Source organism: Gigantopelta aegis, chromosome 12, assembly GCF_016097555.1.
Source record: "Gigantopelta aegis isolate Gae_Host chromosome 12, Gae_host_genome, whole genome shotgun sequence".
In the NCBI taxonomy this organism is placed as follows: Eukaryota; Metazoa; Mollusca; class Gastropoda; order Neomphalida; family Peltospiridae; genus Gigantopelta; species Gigantopelta aegis.
Window position 1 is genome coordinate 6,688,302 of NC_054710.1, and position 17,442 is coordinate 6,705,743.

At 39.6% G+C, this 17,442-nt stretch overlaps 2 protein-coding genes across 3 annotated transcripts in view; both read right to left on the reverse strand.

The window, feature by feature from the left end:
• LOC121386930 (transmembrane protein 145-like) overlaps nucleotides 1-2,471 on the reverse strand; it is a 58,307-nt gene extending 55,836 nt beyond the window's left edge. Inside the window, exon 1 of one of the 2 annotated variants that reach the window (XM_041517982.1) lies at nucleotides 2,144-2,471. In XM_041517982.1, coding sequence (XP_041373916.1) covers nucleotides 2,144-2,245 — 102 coding nt within the window. In that variant the 5' untranslated portion in view covers nucleotides 2,246-2,471. The remainder of the gene's footprint in view (nucleotides 1-2,143) is intronic. The other variant, XM_041517981.1, reaches the window with a different exon arrangement.
• Nucleotides 2,472-8,427: 5,956 nt separating this feature from the next.
• LOC121386829 (40S ribosomal protein S25-like) lies at nucleotides 8,428-17,257 on the reverse strand. Its single transcript, XM_041517844.1, has 4 exons — nucleotides 17,238-17,257; nucleotides 16,300-16,395; nucleotides 10,589-10,772; nucleotides 8,428-8,535 (listed from the first exon to the last, which is right to left on the reverse strand). Exons 1-4 carry the CDS (start codon nucleotides 17,238-17,240, stop codon nucleotides 8,462-8,464), a joined length of 357 nt encoding a protein of 118 aa, XP_041373778.1. The 5' UTR covers nucleotides 17,241-17,257; the 3' UTR covers nucleotides 8,428-8,461.
• Between the last annotated feature and the right edge of the window lie 185 nt (nucleotides 17,258-17,442).

Consider the following 17,442-nt stretch of genomic DNA (forward strand, 5'->3'; position numbering starts at 1 on the left):
AGTGACGGTCCTCAGTTTTCAGCCATTTGTAAGATGTTTGCGATAACAGAGCCATATATTGGTGACTACTATTTCATACTAAATACATTTTCTTGTTTAGAATACCAGTGTCTGTATATCGAATATGTTTGCGGTTATATACTAATGTTTGGAGCGAGAAATAGCCCAATGGGCCCACTGTCAGGGATCGATCCCAAACCGACTGTGCATCAAGCGAGCGCTTTACCACTGGGCTACGTCTCGCCCCTCGTCTATTGGATGTCAAACTTTTTGTATTTTTGACATACATGTATACATATTATTATACCGTAGTCCAAGACTCTTAGAGAGAAAACCTGCTGCATTTTTTCAATAGTATATGGCTGGAATCTTTCATATGCACCTTCCGGGACAGGACAGCACATATCATGGTCTTTAATATACCAGTTGTGGTGTACTGGTTGGAACAAGAAATAGCCCAACGGGCACACCAACAGGATTGATCCTAGATTGAACATGCACATATCAAGCGAGCGCTTTACCACTGGGCTACATTCCTCCCTTTGTAGGAGTGTAGGAGTGCAAGACGTAGCCCAGTGGTAAAGCGCTCGCTTGATGCTCAGTCGATCCCCTTCAGTGGGCCCATTGGGCCATTTCTCGCTACAGCCAATGTGCCACGACTGGTACATCAAAGGCCATGGTATGTGCTATCCTGTCTATGGGATGGTGCATATAAAAGATCCCTTGCTGCCAATCGGAAAGCGTAGCCCACGAAGTGGCGACAGCAGGTTTCCTCCTTCAATATCTGTGTGGTCCTTAACCATATGCCTGACGCCATATAACCATAAATAAAATGTGTTGAGTGTGTTTGGGGCAAGTGTGTCTTGATTAAATTCCCCTTCATTCTGGGAGTCTGATCCATATCTCCTATAGTATAGATTTCTCTCCCAGTGACAGATCCAGAACATCCATTCGGGGGAGGGGTGGGGAGGCAATGACATGTCCCTGAAGGGATTCCTCAGATTCTTCAACATAAAAAATGAAAATATAAAATAAAAATCAAGGGCACACCCAGGAAACTTTTTAGGAAGGGGACCAAGAGCAAAACGGCACACAGAGCAACTCCTTGAAAGGGGCACTTCAATGAAAATTGTAAATAAATTCTTCAAAAAGGGGTACTTTCATGTTTTAATGGTAGGGACAGATCCCCCTGGTCTCCTCCCTTGGGTCTGCCCTTGAAAATATAACATTAACTCCTCAAATCTTGTGAGTCACCCAACAGGCTAGTGGGTGTTGATACTGATTTTAACCGTTTCGGGCGAACGGGCGAGTGCAATTCTGCAGACCTGCAACCACTGGCGTAAGAAATGGGGGGGGGGGGGGGGGGCAAGGGGGCATGTGCCCCCCACTTTTCTGATATTTTTCTTTATAATAGTGTAAAAGTGTGTAAATATAAAAGTGTGCTCCCCCCTCACACACTTTTTGGCACCTTCTTACGCTCATGCCTGCAACACCCCACCCATCCACTTCACATATTAAAGTGAAAGTGCCTAGTCTTTAAACACTAAGGCATATTTTTCACTATTAGAGTAAGTTTTGGTAACTGAAATTTGAATAAGTTTTTGATAGTCAATTTCCCTACATCCAGTGTTTCTGGTCATCCTGGTGTTTTTAATATCACAAAAAGCATTTTTTCATATTTTTAAAAACGCACGTGCGTCTGAAAGTAACAGTTATGGAGTAGAGTTTTAGTCTATTTTTTTATGGTATTTCAAGGTCACAGACTCTTGTTTCAATATGTTGTAACTTTATCTAAATTTGTTACAGGTTTGTAGCTGAACTAAACTTAGTGTCCATTTTTACGGGTACAAAATGGGGCCTGCGCCTTTAATTGTGTATACGGGTCTGGTCTAATTCGTCAAGATTAACTTGCACTAGTTCATCTACAGTCCGGTTTTTAACATTTTGACATAAACATCACAATAATAAATATCGTGCCGGAGACGTTTATCTTGAACTAAACTTGCACATGCATTCGAGGTTAATCTTGATGAACTAGGGTGAGGGTCTGGCCCACACTTTGGTCCCTACCCTTACCCCGACCCCCCAAAATTCGACCCCATTAATTAAGCACGATCGATTTACCACGAGCCGGACCACTTACCTGGTCAGTATCCAGATATCCTTCTACCCACTTCGCCGAACCGCCTGAAACGAAAACTGACAACACGACGACGAAACAAAATGAAATCGCCGACACTTCCATTGTTTCGTAGGTTTTGATTTAGTTGCTTGTTCCAGTCATAAATATGTCCAGTTTCCGTCCCTTTCGATTCCAACACCAACTCGCTGGCGATCGGGATATGCTATAAAATATGAAAGCAGGTCGAGTATCTTGGTGTTGGCCTGCGTTAAAAGTTCACCCCAGTCACCATTGCATTTGCTTACGTCACGTGACTAAGCCCTACTATGGTAACAGCAACAACTAAACAGGTGCGCGCTACGCTACTTGTTCTGGGTTAATAAAACCTCGTGTATGTTGTGTACTACAAATGTTGTCGCATTCCCCGACATCGGTGGCGCAGTGGTTAAGCCATCGCACTACAGGCTGGTAGGTACAAGGTTCGCAGCTCGGTACCGGCTACAACACAAGAACGAGTTCTTAAGGGCTCAATGGGTAGGTTTAAAGCCACTACGTCCTCTTCTCTCTCACTAACCACTAACCAACTGTCCTGGACAGACAGCCCAGATGGCTGAGTTGTGTGCCCAGGACAGCGTGCTTGAACCTTAATTGGATATATAAGCACGAACGTATGAAGGTGCCAAAAATGTGTGTGTGTGTGTAGGGGGGGGGGGGGGGGGGGGGCACAGATAAATGTATACGGGTTTTATTATCAGATAAAGTCCCAACTTTAGGTTTGTATTTTCAAAAATAACAAGTCACTATTTTCAAGGGATCATAATATGTCCGTGCTAGTAGAGCACTTTTCTTCCAAAAAGGAAATGTTTTATTAAACGACGCACTCAACACGTTTTATTTACGGTTATATGGCGTCGGTCTTCCAAAAATGTAATAAATGACCGTATCAAAACTAGGTTACCTGCTCATTTTGTCAGTACCTTAACATGATTGTAAATTAATCACAAATTGATAATGAAACATAGGTACATCATCAAAACTTTTATCACTAACTAAATTTGAAAGGTTTTCTACAAGTTGTTTGTTTTTCTAATGGCTTTAAATAATAAATAATGAATTTAAAGTGACACTTTTTAAGCAACGTGCAAAATGAATACTTTTAAAAGAAACATCTTGAAGTAGTTTCGATGCAGTAGAAAATGTTCACCGTCGTTTAAAGTATTTCGTTTGAAACGAGATGTTGCATCAATACTTTATGAAATAAAATAACATTTGGAGCCCACATGCATGATTTTATTCTCTGTTACGGTACTGACTTAAATGTTACGGTACAAACACCACTACTGAAATGTTCTCATTCTTAAAGGAAATAAAGAAGAAATTTGGAAAATGAAATTGCAATACTATGCAAATTAATTCCTGAACCAAACAACAGCAAAATAAGAAAAAAATAAAAAATAAATAAATAAATGTATTTTTTAACACTATTCCTCCCGCCCCCCCCCCCCCCCCTCCCCCATCCGCTGTAAACCGGTCTACCCGTACAATACATGTTCAATATAGGGCGATCTGCAAAAATATTTCCCTCACATACCGTATGTACGTGTATTCAAAATTAACTAGTGGGTGGAGACTAGGCCCAGTGGTAAACCTCATGCGCGATCGGCCTAGGATCAATTCCCGTCGGTGTGCCATCATGTCTGTATGGTCATGGCGACAGCGGGTTTCCTCTTTCATTATCGGTATGGTCCTTAACCATATGTCCCGACGCCATATAACCGTATTTATATTGTGTTAAGTGTGTCGTTAAATAAAACATTCCACCCATTCTTCAAAGTTAACCAAGTTAATGTATGATTGAAAGGGTCAAAAATACGTATTACAATACACCCTACAATCACGGGCGTTGGAAGGTGCCAAAAAGTTTGTGTGTGTGTTCCGACAAACATATATATATATATATATATATATATATATATATATATATATATATATATATAAAACATCGCTGCTGCTACAATGTGGTGGCACATGCCCCCCCCCCCCCCCCCCCCCCCGCGTCCTACGCCTGTGTACAATTACCGATACACTCGATAATTTCCGAACTTAGGCTAAGTTCGAAACCCCGATCTGTTAGAATAGATTCGACAGTTTTTCTTATATAATTGTGTTGAAATATGTGAACAAGAAAGAAAGAAAGAAATGTTTTATTTAACGACGGATTCAACATATTTTATTTACGGTTATATGGCGTCAGACATATGGTTAAGGACCACACAGATATTGAAGGAGGAAACCCGCTGTCGCCACTTCATGGGCTACTTTTTTCGATTGGCAGCAAGGGATCTTTTATATGCACGATCCCATAGACAGGATAGCACATACCACGACCTTTGATGTTCCAGTCGTGGTGCACTGGCTGTAGCGAGAAATAGCCCAATGGGCCCACTGACGGGGATCTATCCCAAACCGACCGCGCATCAAGCGAGCGCTTTAAAATACCACTGGGCTACGTCTCTCCCCAAATATGTGAACAAAGTATGAGCGAGTCGGACATTATTATACGCCCATTATTTATATAACTAGCCCAGTGGTAAAACACTCGCCCGATGCGTGGTCTGTCTGGGATCGATCCCTGTCGGTGGGCCTATTTCTCGTTCCAGCCATTGCACCACGACTGATAAATCAGACCGTGATATGTGCTGTCCTGTCTGTGGGAAACAAGATCGTAGGCAATTTTTTTTTTTTTTAATTTTGGGGGTGGGGGGGGGGGGGGGGGGGGGAGAGGGGCAATGGTGTCGTTAAAGAAAACAAACTACAGAGCACATCGATCGACCAGTTCCTGGATACCAAACATTTGGTCCTTTTAATACGTAGTCTCCTGTGTATAACCCCCCCCCCCCCCCCCCCCCCAAAAAAAAAAAACCCAGCAAGATATTTTTATATACAGTGCGCTTTCCATGGGAACATATACCACAGCCTTTTATATAGCAGTTGTCACAGAGGAAAACCCAATGGTAATTTTCGTTGAAGCAATTTTTTTTTTATCAAATAAACAATACCGGATATAATTATTTCCAAACTCAAAACATAAAATGACAAAACCTTCGGGCGGGATTTAGCTGTCGGTCGAGTGCTCGCATGTGGTGCTTTCGTTGCAGAATCGAACCACCTCGGTGGATCCGTTCAACTGATTGGGTTTTTCTCGTTGCAACTAGTGCACCACAACTGGTCAAAGACCGTGGTATGTGCTTTCCTCTCTGTGGGAAAGTGCATATAAAAGATCCCTTTCTGTATTAACAAAATGTAGCGGGTTTCCTCTATTGACTAAGAGTCAGAATTAAATGTCCGACATCCAATAGCAGATGATTAACATGTCAATGTGCTCTAGTGGTGTCGATAAACAAAACAAACTTCTGTAAACAAGACTTTTTTAAAATTATTAATAGAGCAGTTTTTGGCAATTCAAATTAAACATTACTTAATAATATATATTTTATTGTTTAAATTATTGATTTCCATACATCCCGTAAGCATATGAGTTATGGAGCAAAACCTCAAATTCGGGGAAAATGTGCTAATCCCGAGACCTTTTTACCACATATTTTCATCATTATACCCTCAAAGTTAGTTGTAATCCACGTAATAATGCATAGCGATTAGTTTGCAGACCTATAGCGGTTTGGTAGTAATGCCAATATGATTAAATTATATTTTCCAGATTCGGGCATTTTCATGTAATTCGGGCAAAAGCAATCTGCCTGCCTTTCCCCATCCTACAAAAATGGGAACCGATACGCCTATGGTACATCTAAAGTGTTTCTGGTCATCCTGGTGTTTGTAATACCGCGAAACGCATTTACTGCTTCTTCTAACAAAGACTAGGCCCACCGGTGAGGTACATGATCAGGAGTTTGATGGGAAATCATAGATTCTAATTATGACGAAGTAATTGTATGCGACACACTACCAGTGGCGGATCCAGAAAATCCATTGGGGGGATGACATGAGGCGGAATGTCAATGGAACTTTTGGGGAGGTTGGGAAGGGATTGTAAAAAAAAAGAGAAAAAAGTTAATATATAATAAAATTATAACTGTCGCAAAATTTAGGGGGGGGGGGGGGGGGGGGGGCTTGCCCCGCCTCTGAGCACCATCTCAAGTTGTTCTTACATGCGAGGTTTGATGGTCCTGTATGCAAGATATTATCTGGACAAATATTTACTTTTGTGTGCAGAAGACCACACTGACCTGGTAATAATACGGGACACACCGCCATCCTACATGTTGTTCCTATATGTGAAGTTTGCAAGATGCAAGATATGGTCCAGACAAGAAAAAGTTAACAAGCGGATGGAAAGAAGGAAGGAAATGTTTTATTTAACGACGCACTCAACATTTTATTAACGGTTATACGGCGTCAAACATATGGTTAAGGACCACACAGACAGAGAGAAAACGTGCAGTCGCCACTACATGGGCTACTCTTTTCGATTAGCTGCAAGGGATCTTTTATATGCACCATTCCAGACAGGGGAGTACATACCACGGCCTTTGATATACCAGTCAACCTACAGGGATCGATCCCAGATGGACCGCGCATCAAGCGGGCGCCATACCACTGGGCTACGTTCCGCCCAAAAGGCGGACGGACGGACGCCGTACCATAATACGACCCACCACAGACGGACATGTAAAAACAAACGCAGGCCCACCTCCGAGAGGTTTTACGGTTGTGGAGACAAAACTGGCGGTTCAAAGACGGGGAGAAAACCGTCTCCCCATCCCCACACCCACCAAATCATGCTGAAGAAAACATCTGTATTGTCAAAACAGGCCTCTTGAAAATTGAAAATCTGTACGACCCATTTATCAGTTACGCAGAAATATATCCATGTAACCCCATTTCCTTCTTGCACAACTGTATATCCATGTATCTCATTCCTTTTTGCACAAGCTGTATATCCATGTAACTCATTTCCTTTTTGCATAACTGTATATCCATGTAACCCCCATTTCCTTTTTGCATAACTATATATCCATGTAACCCCCCCCCCCATTTCCTTTTTGCACAAGCTGTATATCCACGTAACCCATTTCCTTTTTGCACAAGCTGTATATCCATGTAAGCAGTTTCCTTTTTGCACAAGCTGTATATCCATGTAACCCGTTTCCTTTTTGCATTATATAAGCTGTATATCCATGTAACTCATTTCCTTTTTGCTTAACTGTACATCAATGTAACCAATTTCCTTTTTGCATAAGCTGTATATCCATGTAACCCATTTCCCTTTTGCACAACTATATCCATGTAACCAATTTCCTTTTTGCACAAGCTGTATATCCACGTAACCCATTTCTTTTTTGCACAAGCTGTATATCCATGTAACCCATTTCTTTTTTGCACAAGCTGTATATCCACGTAACCCATTTCTTTTTTGCACAAGCTGTATATCAATGTAACCAATTTCCTTTTTGCATAAGCTGTATATCCATGTAACCCATTTCCCTTTTGCATAACTATATCCATGCAACAAATTTCCTTTTTGCACAAGCTGTATATCCACGTAACCCGTTTCTTTTTTGCACAAGCTGTATATCCATGTAACCCATTTCCTTTTTGCACAAGCTGTATATCCATGTAACCCATTTCCTTTTTGCACAAGCTGCTGTATATCTATGTAACCCATTTCCTTTTTGCACAAGCTGTATATCCATGCAACACATTTCCTTTTTGCATTATATAAGCTGTATATCCATGTAACTCATTTCCTTAACTGTATAACAATGTAACCAATTTCCTTTTTGCACAACTGTATATCATGTAACCCATTTCCCTTTTGCATAACTATATCGATGTAACAAATTTCCTTTTTACATCAGCTGTAAATGGTGCTCGAAATTTTACACAAACAAAAAATAGGTTAAGCAAAATTAAGATTTGCGTCAGCAACACACGAAACGATTGTTTTCGCAATTTTCAGAAACCTGCAAAACAAGCACGCCTGAAAACTTAACACCATATATTACCAGCATTCTACTCAATATACAGCCTGCTACACCCACCCGCCCCTCCCCAGGCCTGTAGCCACGATTTTGAGACGGGGGTGGGGGATGGGTATCGTTTAGGCTTTTGGCGAAGCACGAAGCACCAGTTGCTTTGGGAGGTCCAGGATCATATTGAAAAAAAAAAAAAGTCACTGGTGGGGAAAGGGGTTTTGATCGACCCCCCATTGGCTATGGGCCTGCTCCCACCTCAAAAAGGGACCCCTGGTAATATGGTTATTTTAAAACACAAAGAACCAGCTGTGTTGTTAAGAGTCTTTATTTAAACAGTCACGTTTTACGCCTCCTCCCCTTTAGTCGCCCGTGTGTAGATGAGCTGTGAGTGATGCTTGGAAATCAGTCGGATCTGACCTGAAACACAAAATACAATCAACAAATAATACAAAATTATAGAATGTTATAGGAAGGAAACATTATTTACGGTTATATGGCGTCGGACATATGGTTGGAGACCACACAGATATTGAAAGGAAATCTGCTAAACCCAACCTCCTCATATATAAAAATAATAATAATAAAGTACACAGTGAAAATTGTCTTAACCGGATCAAGGGCCCGTTCCACGAAGCGATCTTAGCACTAAGATCATCTTAAGGGCATACGGTAGCGATGCACATACGATGATTTTGGGGCTAAGATCGTTTCGTGGTACGGGGCCAGTACATCAGTTAAATAATTTAGAAACATCAAATATTGATATAACACTGAGATTAAAAAATTTTTTAGTATGTAATTTTAGTTGTTAAAATGCTACATTGGTCAGAAAAGCTCAAATTTAAGAACTTTAGCTTGCCTACAGCACTTTCAACTTTTACAAGAAAGCATTAAAAAAGAAAAGCTAAAAAAGAAAAGCAAAAAAAAAAAATGGCTTTAAAGTATAGCAATATTTTGTTATCAACTGGCAAAACAAAAATAAAAGCCATCGTTAAAAGCTCCTGGGCCCCGTTCCACGAAGCGATCTTAGCTCTAAGATTACCACAAGTGCATAGCTACCTCATACACGCAAGTTGATCTTAAGTCTTAAAATCGCTTTGTGGAACGGGGCACTTGATATTGCAGGGCTCGAAATTAAGAATTTGTCTCCCACAGCAATTTAAAAACGTAATTGCTGTGGGTGAAACAGCCAACAAATGGCAATTTAAAGCCGTTTATACTACTGTTATACACCGACAGCTAATGTACACCAGGTGTAAACATTTTGCCATTATTGAGCTGCTTTACTGATGGTACGTTTGTGCCATCGGTGATGCTCCCGACATACAATTTTTTTTTATCTCAGCAAACTAATTAAAATTAGCTCTGCTATTACATGTGGATCTAACAGCAGCCCATTGGAGCTCATGTCCACTGACCTTTCATTTGAATGTCGGTACCAGTGCCACCATTGTGTCCCAGCCCTAGAAATGTGTCAGAAGAGCAACTAAAGTTTCAGATATATCCAGAAAGTTTTACCATGGTTCCATGTCTGATGGGATTGGGAAACTTAGTGTGAGTAAATCATTTTTGGAATATGTTTTCAGGCCACTTAATGATGCAGTACACTGATAAGTTAATTTATTAGAACAGACATAATTAAATACAGTAGAATCTTGTTGGGTCAAACCCAGAAGGGTTGATTACACCGCAACGCTCGAACCAGAAATGAAGTCCTTAGTTACACTAACCGAATATTTAGGTCGAACTAACCGATGGGTCAAACACTTTCTCGAGCACCAACGAGGTTCGAGCCAACGGGATTCAACTGTATATATATTTGGAATTTTTAGTACAGAAAATATGAATTTTCAGAGCCACTTTTTGCGGGGAAGGTGCCCCCATGTTCGGACCCACAGTACGCCTAGATAAACCTCTGCATTTGTAACGTTTTACAGTCTTAGAAAAATGGCCGATTATGATGACCGATTAAAACAATGTCATAAAGTATACTACCAAATTATGACTTATGACATCATGAAATCATCACCGCACAATGAAGCTGAATATAACAGAAATAATAGCTTTTCCCCTGAATTTTTATGGTCTGCAGGATAAATATAACTAGTTAATGACATAGGATATCAACTTTATCCTGTTCAGCACAAACGAGAAATTCTGATCACAAAATTTCCCATTCATACTATCACAGAATAAAGCTGATATTAACTAGCTATTCTCTATTTACATGCATGTCCAACAAAGTAGTCAGGGCTAGACAAACTATCTATTAAACTGCAGACGTTATTTTCTAACAAAATAATTATTACAAAATTATTTTGCCAAATTAAGAAATACAAATTAATTGTTCTTTAATTTTGTAATTAGCAAGTGCTAAAGTTAGTCTTGACAGCACATCTAAATGCCTTTGAGATATCTATCTATCTATCGTGGGAAACTGGAGGGGTCAGTGCCTTTGACCAAAGCACACCTTTAGCGTGAAGTTCGCGAAGACCAGCCTTGGCGAGTGACCCGCGGATCTTCAATCTTTCCGACACGACGGAGGGCGTGATCAGTTTGTAGCTGGGAACCTCCTTGTAGAGTTTCTCGTACGTTCCCTTGTCGAACAGAATCAAGTTGTTGAGTTTGTCTCGGACCTTTCCCTTCGACCACTTCTGTAAAATTAAAAACAAGACAAAAACATTTAGTTCAAATCATTAACATTTTTCACGAGCGAGAAAACCACATCTATACTGAGAAAACAGCAGGTTAAAATGGAGCCATAACCACGTGGATCGAACTTCGAATTTGTCTCCCACAGCCATTTTAAAAAGAATTGCCAAAGGTGAAACTGCCTACCGATGGCAATTGTGAGCCTTCCTATGATAGTTTTTTTTAAAAAGGAAGGAAATGTTTTATTTATCAACACACTCAAACACATTTTATTTACGATTATATAGCATTGGACATATGGTTATGGACCACACAGATATTGAGAAAGGAAACCCAATGTCGCCACTTCATGGGCAGCAAGTGTCATTTTATATGCACCAACCCACAGACAGGGTAGTACATACCACGGCCTTTGTTACACCAGTTGTGCAGCACTGGCTGGAACGAGAAATAAGACGGTTTTTGAAATAAAAACATGACTGAAAGGTTATTTTGCTGTATGTAGACATTGCAAATGTGAAATATTGGCAGATAATGTACACCAGGTGTATACATTTTGCAATTGTTGAGGAGCCTTACAGACTTTTTGTGGTTAATTTCGAGGCCTGAACCAGCTGAATTGCATGTCACAGGCATCGAAATAAGCATTGTGTCTGGTAATCCATTTACAGGTTACCACAAAATATAGCCTGGTAACCTATAGGTTAACAACTATATGAAAGTTAGAATTGAATTCCTATTACTACTACTTTTAACGCCCTTGTATGTGTGCCAGATGATTATTGTAGTACAGATGTATTTATGATTCATTCTGTATGTCATCGCTGTTCTTAATGTATTACATATAATTCTTTACAAGTATGTGACTCATATTTAATAACTGAACAATTGAACAAATAAATTGATTAAAATTAAAATGTTCTGTTTCCTATTTTCTCGTATTTTATCATACAACAATGAAAGATAATAATAATTCTGAAATTGTATCGGTACGCGCGAACATCGGTACGAGAAATGAAATCCGGAAGTAAATTTATCTAGTGGGCACTGCTTAAACGCGGAACCCGAAACCGATATGTATTAACCTGCTCATATACCACTGGTCAGGTCTCTGGATAGCTAATGGCCTGACCCGCGACAGAAGCTTAAACGTGGATTGCCGAAACTGCTTGCAATTGCACAAGTGCGCACAAACATGTGCAATTTCGTACAAGAAAACGAAACGCGGAAGTAAATTCATCTAGTGGACGCTGCTTAAACGCGGCGTAACTAACTGCTTGCAATTGCACAAGTACGCGCGAATATCAATGCAATTCCTTACGAGAAAATTAAACGCAGAAGACCGGAATGCATTGTCTGGTTTACGTTGTCGAGAACGAAACACCGTTCTTGACTTTTCTTACATGTGGTAACCTCCCAGTAACCTGAACGACCGTTCGACTTATTTTGATGCCTGATGTCATGTGACAATCATAGTAGGGAACATTCTGTTCAGTATCGCGATTCACTACTTCAGAGATTGTCAGTTTTAAAACAGTAAACAATAATTTGTAAACAATTTTCAAAGAACTAGAAATAACGCTAAGGCCAAGTAAAAAAAATTGTTTGGTTCCTGTTACATGCCAAAAACAAATAGGGTAGGTAGGTAGGGAAAACTCCCCCCCCCCCACCCCCCATTTTCCTGAATAGTATAGCAGATTAATATATTAAAAGCTCTTTCTTTGTGTTACAGTGCAACTGACAATACATACTCTAATGAGAATCATTAATTATTTTCTATAAAAAAAAACCATGTCGTAACCTAGTCAAACCACAATCGGTATTAATGTAAACACCACCCAAGTCTAATACTACACGGTAAGGTTATAAACTACGATAACACTAAAATAACACTATAATTTGTTCATTGGAAAAAAGTTTTAATATCAAAGGTCTGATCCACAACATGGTTACACCTCCTCACAACTACAGCAACAACACTGATCTTCCCGGCCTATTTCATTGCCAGTATTGCAGTAACAAAATGTACATCATGAACACAACGAAGATGTCAATAAAAAATTAACAAAATAAGTTAACAAAAAGATCTCCATACTAACTATCCTCATAGCAGAGATATCAAAAGAAAACAACTATTTTCAGGAAAACAGTTTCCCTTTTGGTCGTCCATAAGGACACTGCACAGTATCTTTGCACTGTTGACAAAGAGGTAAAACAGGTTTGTATTTTTGCTTTTAAAGGTCTGATCCACAACATGGTTACACCCCCTCACAACTACAGCACTGCAGACGCTATTAAATGTGAAAAGAGTTGTCATTTCTTAAGGTTTTGGGTACTACCAGTTCATTTCAAATGCCATGGATATCATCATATTTAATAATAAATACAGGGGTTATTTGTCAAAAAATGCAAAATATTGATAGAGTTGATGTCTAGATATATATATTAATAGGCAGCACCTGACAATAATTCACTTCCCTCTTCATGAATTGTTAACCAGTTACAAACAATAAATGCTTTGAGACACCAAATGGTATAATTTGACATTCTAATTTGCATATATATTAATACAACATATGCATTTGAAAGCTTGTTCCAGAATAGTTAATTATCGATATATACTCTTCAAAAGAAGAAACGCAAAACCACATTGTCGTAATATTTGGAGAATTGATTTAATTATTGAATGGTGAGTCCGATAATTACCAAATGTTGCAGGATTGTTCACAATTCACTCTAGTCCATTGTGAGTAAGTGATAGGACACACCACCAAGGTCAAGGTCATCTGGAGTCAATACAGGGTGTGGCCTCCGCGTGTGTTGACAACTGCCTGGCACCGCCTGCCCATTGAAGCAACCAGAGTACGGATGACGTCCCGGGGGATGGTGGCCCACTCGGCCTGCAAGGCTGCTGCCAGCTCGGGCAGGGTCTGGGGCTGTGGTTGTCGCTGTCGGAGGCGTCGGTCCAACTCGTCCCATAGATGCTCAATTGGGTTCAAATCCGGTGATATCGATGGCAAAGGAAGGACATTAATGTTGTTGTTCTGTAGGAAAGCCGGTGTGAGACGTGCTGTGTGAGGCCTGGCGTTGTCATGTTGGAACACTGCGTTGGCGTTGGCCATAACTGGAACGATGTGTGGCCGGAGGATCTGGTCAATGTAGCCCTGTGCATTCAGGTTGCCCTGCACGTGGACCAGGTCAGTTCTGCCAGTGTGTGAGATGGCTGCCCACACCATGGCACTATCCCCGCCGAATCTGTCCACTTCCTGCACGCAGTTTGCCGCATAACGTTCACCACGACGCCTATACACGCGACATCTTCCATCATGACGTCGGAGCAGAAATCGGGACTCGGCACTGAACCACACCTGTCTCCATCGCAGTTGAGGCCATTGTCGATGAATCTGGCACCACTGCAGTCGGAGTCGACGGTGTTGTGGTGTTAAGATGACACCTCGAACTGGACGTCTGGCACGAATTCCTACCTCACGTAGGCGGTTCCGTACGGTCTGGTCGGATATCCTGCGCAAACCTGGTATTGCTGCGGCTGTGGAGGTGGCAGTAGTCAATCGTTCCCGAAGGTGGCGTACCCGGATGTAGCGGTCCTGCCCGGGGGTAGTGACCCGTGGTCGACCGGATCTAGGGAGGTCACGTGTTGATCCATGTTGCTGGTAACGGTCCCACAGTCTGGAGATGGTGCTTGGGGACACATGGAATGCCCTGGCAACGGCCGTTCTGGATTCGCCTGCGTCTAGTCACCCGATGGCATTGTTTCTCTGCGGTTCACTGAGACGTGGCATGTCCTGGATTGTCAACTGTCGGCCAGATACAGAGGCCAGGCAAGCGAACACCCTGCACTTTTATACTGTCGGTGTTCATGTTGCACGTGCAGACAACGCACGTGCAGTGGTGACATGGTTTGCACGTGGCTGCGTTTTTGCGAATATTCACATTTTGGAACTTTATTGTACAGTAGCTGCGTTTTATCGAATGTAACCGTGGGAATGTGTTTGGGACATGCAATGACCTTATATTCACAAAGCATGAACCGGTAGGAAACATAAACTCGGAGTTATAACCCATTTGTACCCTTTTGCGTTTCTTTTTTTGAAGAGTATATATTATTAGAAATGAAGGCTTACATTGGAATAAATTTTGGTTTAAAAACAATTTTCATATCTGTAGATATTTTTTTGGAAAATTATTAAAATGTGGTTAATTTAAGTTCTATTTTATTAGCCAGGCTAAATGTATCCACTTTGTATAAAAATTGGCAACTGCTAATTAAGCGGTGTACAGGGTAAGCCCTGAAAGATAAATCAATGAAATAGTCATTCTTTGACTGTTATGTCATAGCAACATCTAGCTATAAATTCATTTTTACATCATGTTTCTATTCTAATGGTATCACTGGATACTAAAAGTTTATTTTTACTGTATTTTTGTGTGTTCTTATGCATGTTGTGTGTAATTTGGTTTCCACGTTACACAGTTAATCTGATTTACAAATGTTTAAATTCAAACAAATGAGTGTTTATATATGTTTTATCCATGGCATGATCATAGCTTATGATATTAATCTATTGAAAGTGTATTTTTTACTGTATTTTCATGTTTTGTGTGTTTACCATAATTCTTATGCACGTTGTGTGTAATTTGGTTTCCATGTTACACGGTTAATCTGATTAAAAAAAACATGCTGGTTTAAATTCAAAACAAATAAGTGTTCATTATTTTTTTATCCATGCCATGATCATATCTTGTATGATATTAATACACTAGAAAAAAAACCCAATTCACATATGTACAATACTTTGCACACAAAATTAAACTTTTTTTTTTTTTTTTTTAAAGCGGTAATTTAAATTTGATGAAAAAACCCCATTAAAATATAGTTATGAGGTTAGAGCTTGATATCACTGTTGTTTTTATACCAAGTAACATGCAAAATGTTCTAAACATGTCACTTTTTCTCAAAATATGCTGTTTTTGGAGAGAAAAAATGGTTTCCGCGTTACACTGTTAATTCTTGGTCGGACTTGTTATTTGACCTACTTAAATCTGGCAGAATCTTTTTTTTTCCAATTCATCACATGCAATAGAGCATAAATGTCAAGTAAACTTGCTTATTAGGACTTTTAAAGCATAAAAAAAAATTGGTACTGATGTCACAGTACTGGTACCCAGTTTCTGAGAACGACCCATATATATATATATATATATATATATACATACACATATATATATATATATATATATATATATATACATACAGAAGAATAAAAATGCAGGATTAAAAAAACATTATATGGTATCCCGGTGGGATACTGGGTTATTGAAGACTGGTATCCCAGGGATATCAGGATATCGTTAATCTCGAACACTTGTTTCATGGATAAACAGTCTGAGACACACCTTCTTCTTGGCTTTGCCACTGGGCTACATCACCCCCCCCCCCCTCCCCAATGGGATAGAACCCACCCCCTGAAGCCTAACACACTTTTCATGGACAAGCAATTTGACACACACCTTCTTCTTGGCTTTTCCACCGCCACTGCCTCCATCCTTCTTCGGTTTAGCTGGTCCTTTTTTAGACCCACCCTTGGGATCTGGCTTCTTAGCTCCCTGTGAAAAATCAATGTGACAAAAAATAATGCATGTACGTATATTTCAATCAATTTGGAAAAAAAAGTGGATATTTTATTGAAATTAATATATTAAAAAAGAAAAACTTATAGTTCGTCCTACAGAAAACACTCCTTTTCATGTTATGAAATTTACTACAAATTTAAGAAATTATAGTCAATGTCCCTAACTGCGTTATGCTTCAAACTCTGTTCAGTTTGTTTTGTTGTGCATGGATCACATAATCAACATCCGATTTTTTGTTGTCTGCTTGCTGTTCATTTGTGAGTTCTTTTTTCACAGTTCTATAACATTTTCATTAACAATAAAGTTCAGACAAGTAGGTATCTAAATATAAAAGTTTAAAAACCCTAAAACCATTGATTTTACCAAGTCGTTTTTGTTTATTCCTCAAAGTTGCCGATATCGGGTCCACATGACTCGTAGAAATTGATTTAAAATGGAGGAAGATGAATTAACATTTGGTGCATGTCGTTAGGTGAACGCAGTTTTTACTTTCTTCTTACGTCAAACCAAACTGAAATTATTTATAAACAAACAACTTTATAGAATGATGGGACGGATTATAATTATTTCTCTATTTATGCTACAAATAATGAAATATCGGAAGTTTGGCCGACCACGTGTTTTTTAATTTCATAAATTTGCAACCCACTTTTTATGTTCATTCTAACATCTACATACGTGTTAAATAACGCTTTGATAGATTAACCAATGCCTAAATAACTAAAGAAATTAAATAATTTGAAATTAATACACTGAATCATCTTTAAAAATAAAATAGCTTTATTTTTAGAGAGAGCATTGCACATTTCACCCACCATCTTGGGATATTTTGGATAAAAGAGGGCGCTGCGTTACGCGCATGTGCCGATTTTCAACTGGTTTTCATTCTTTACATTGTTGGTACCGTAGAAGTTGCCGTAGCATTCTACAAAAACTTGTTATGCGTCGCTGATAATATAATTAAAAAAGTGTAACGTAATGCGAAGTAATAAATACTTTTAGAAATTGCATGCTAATATT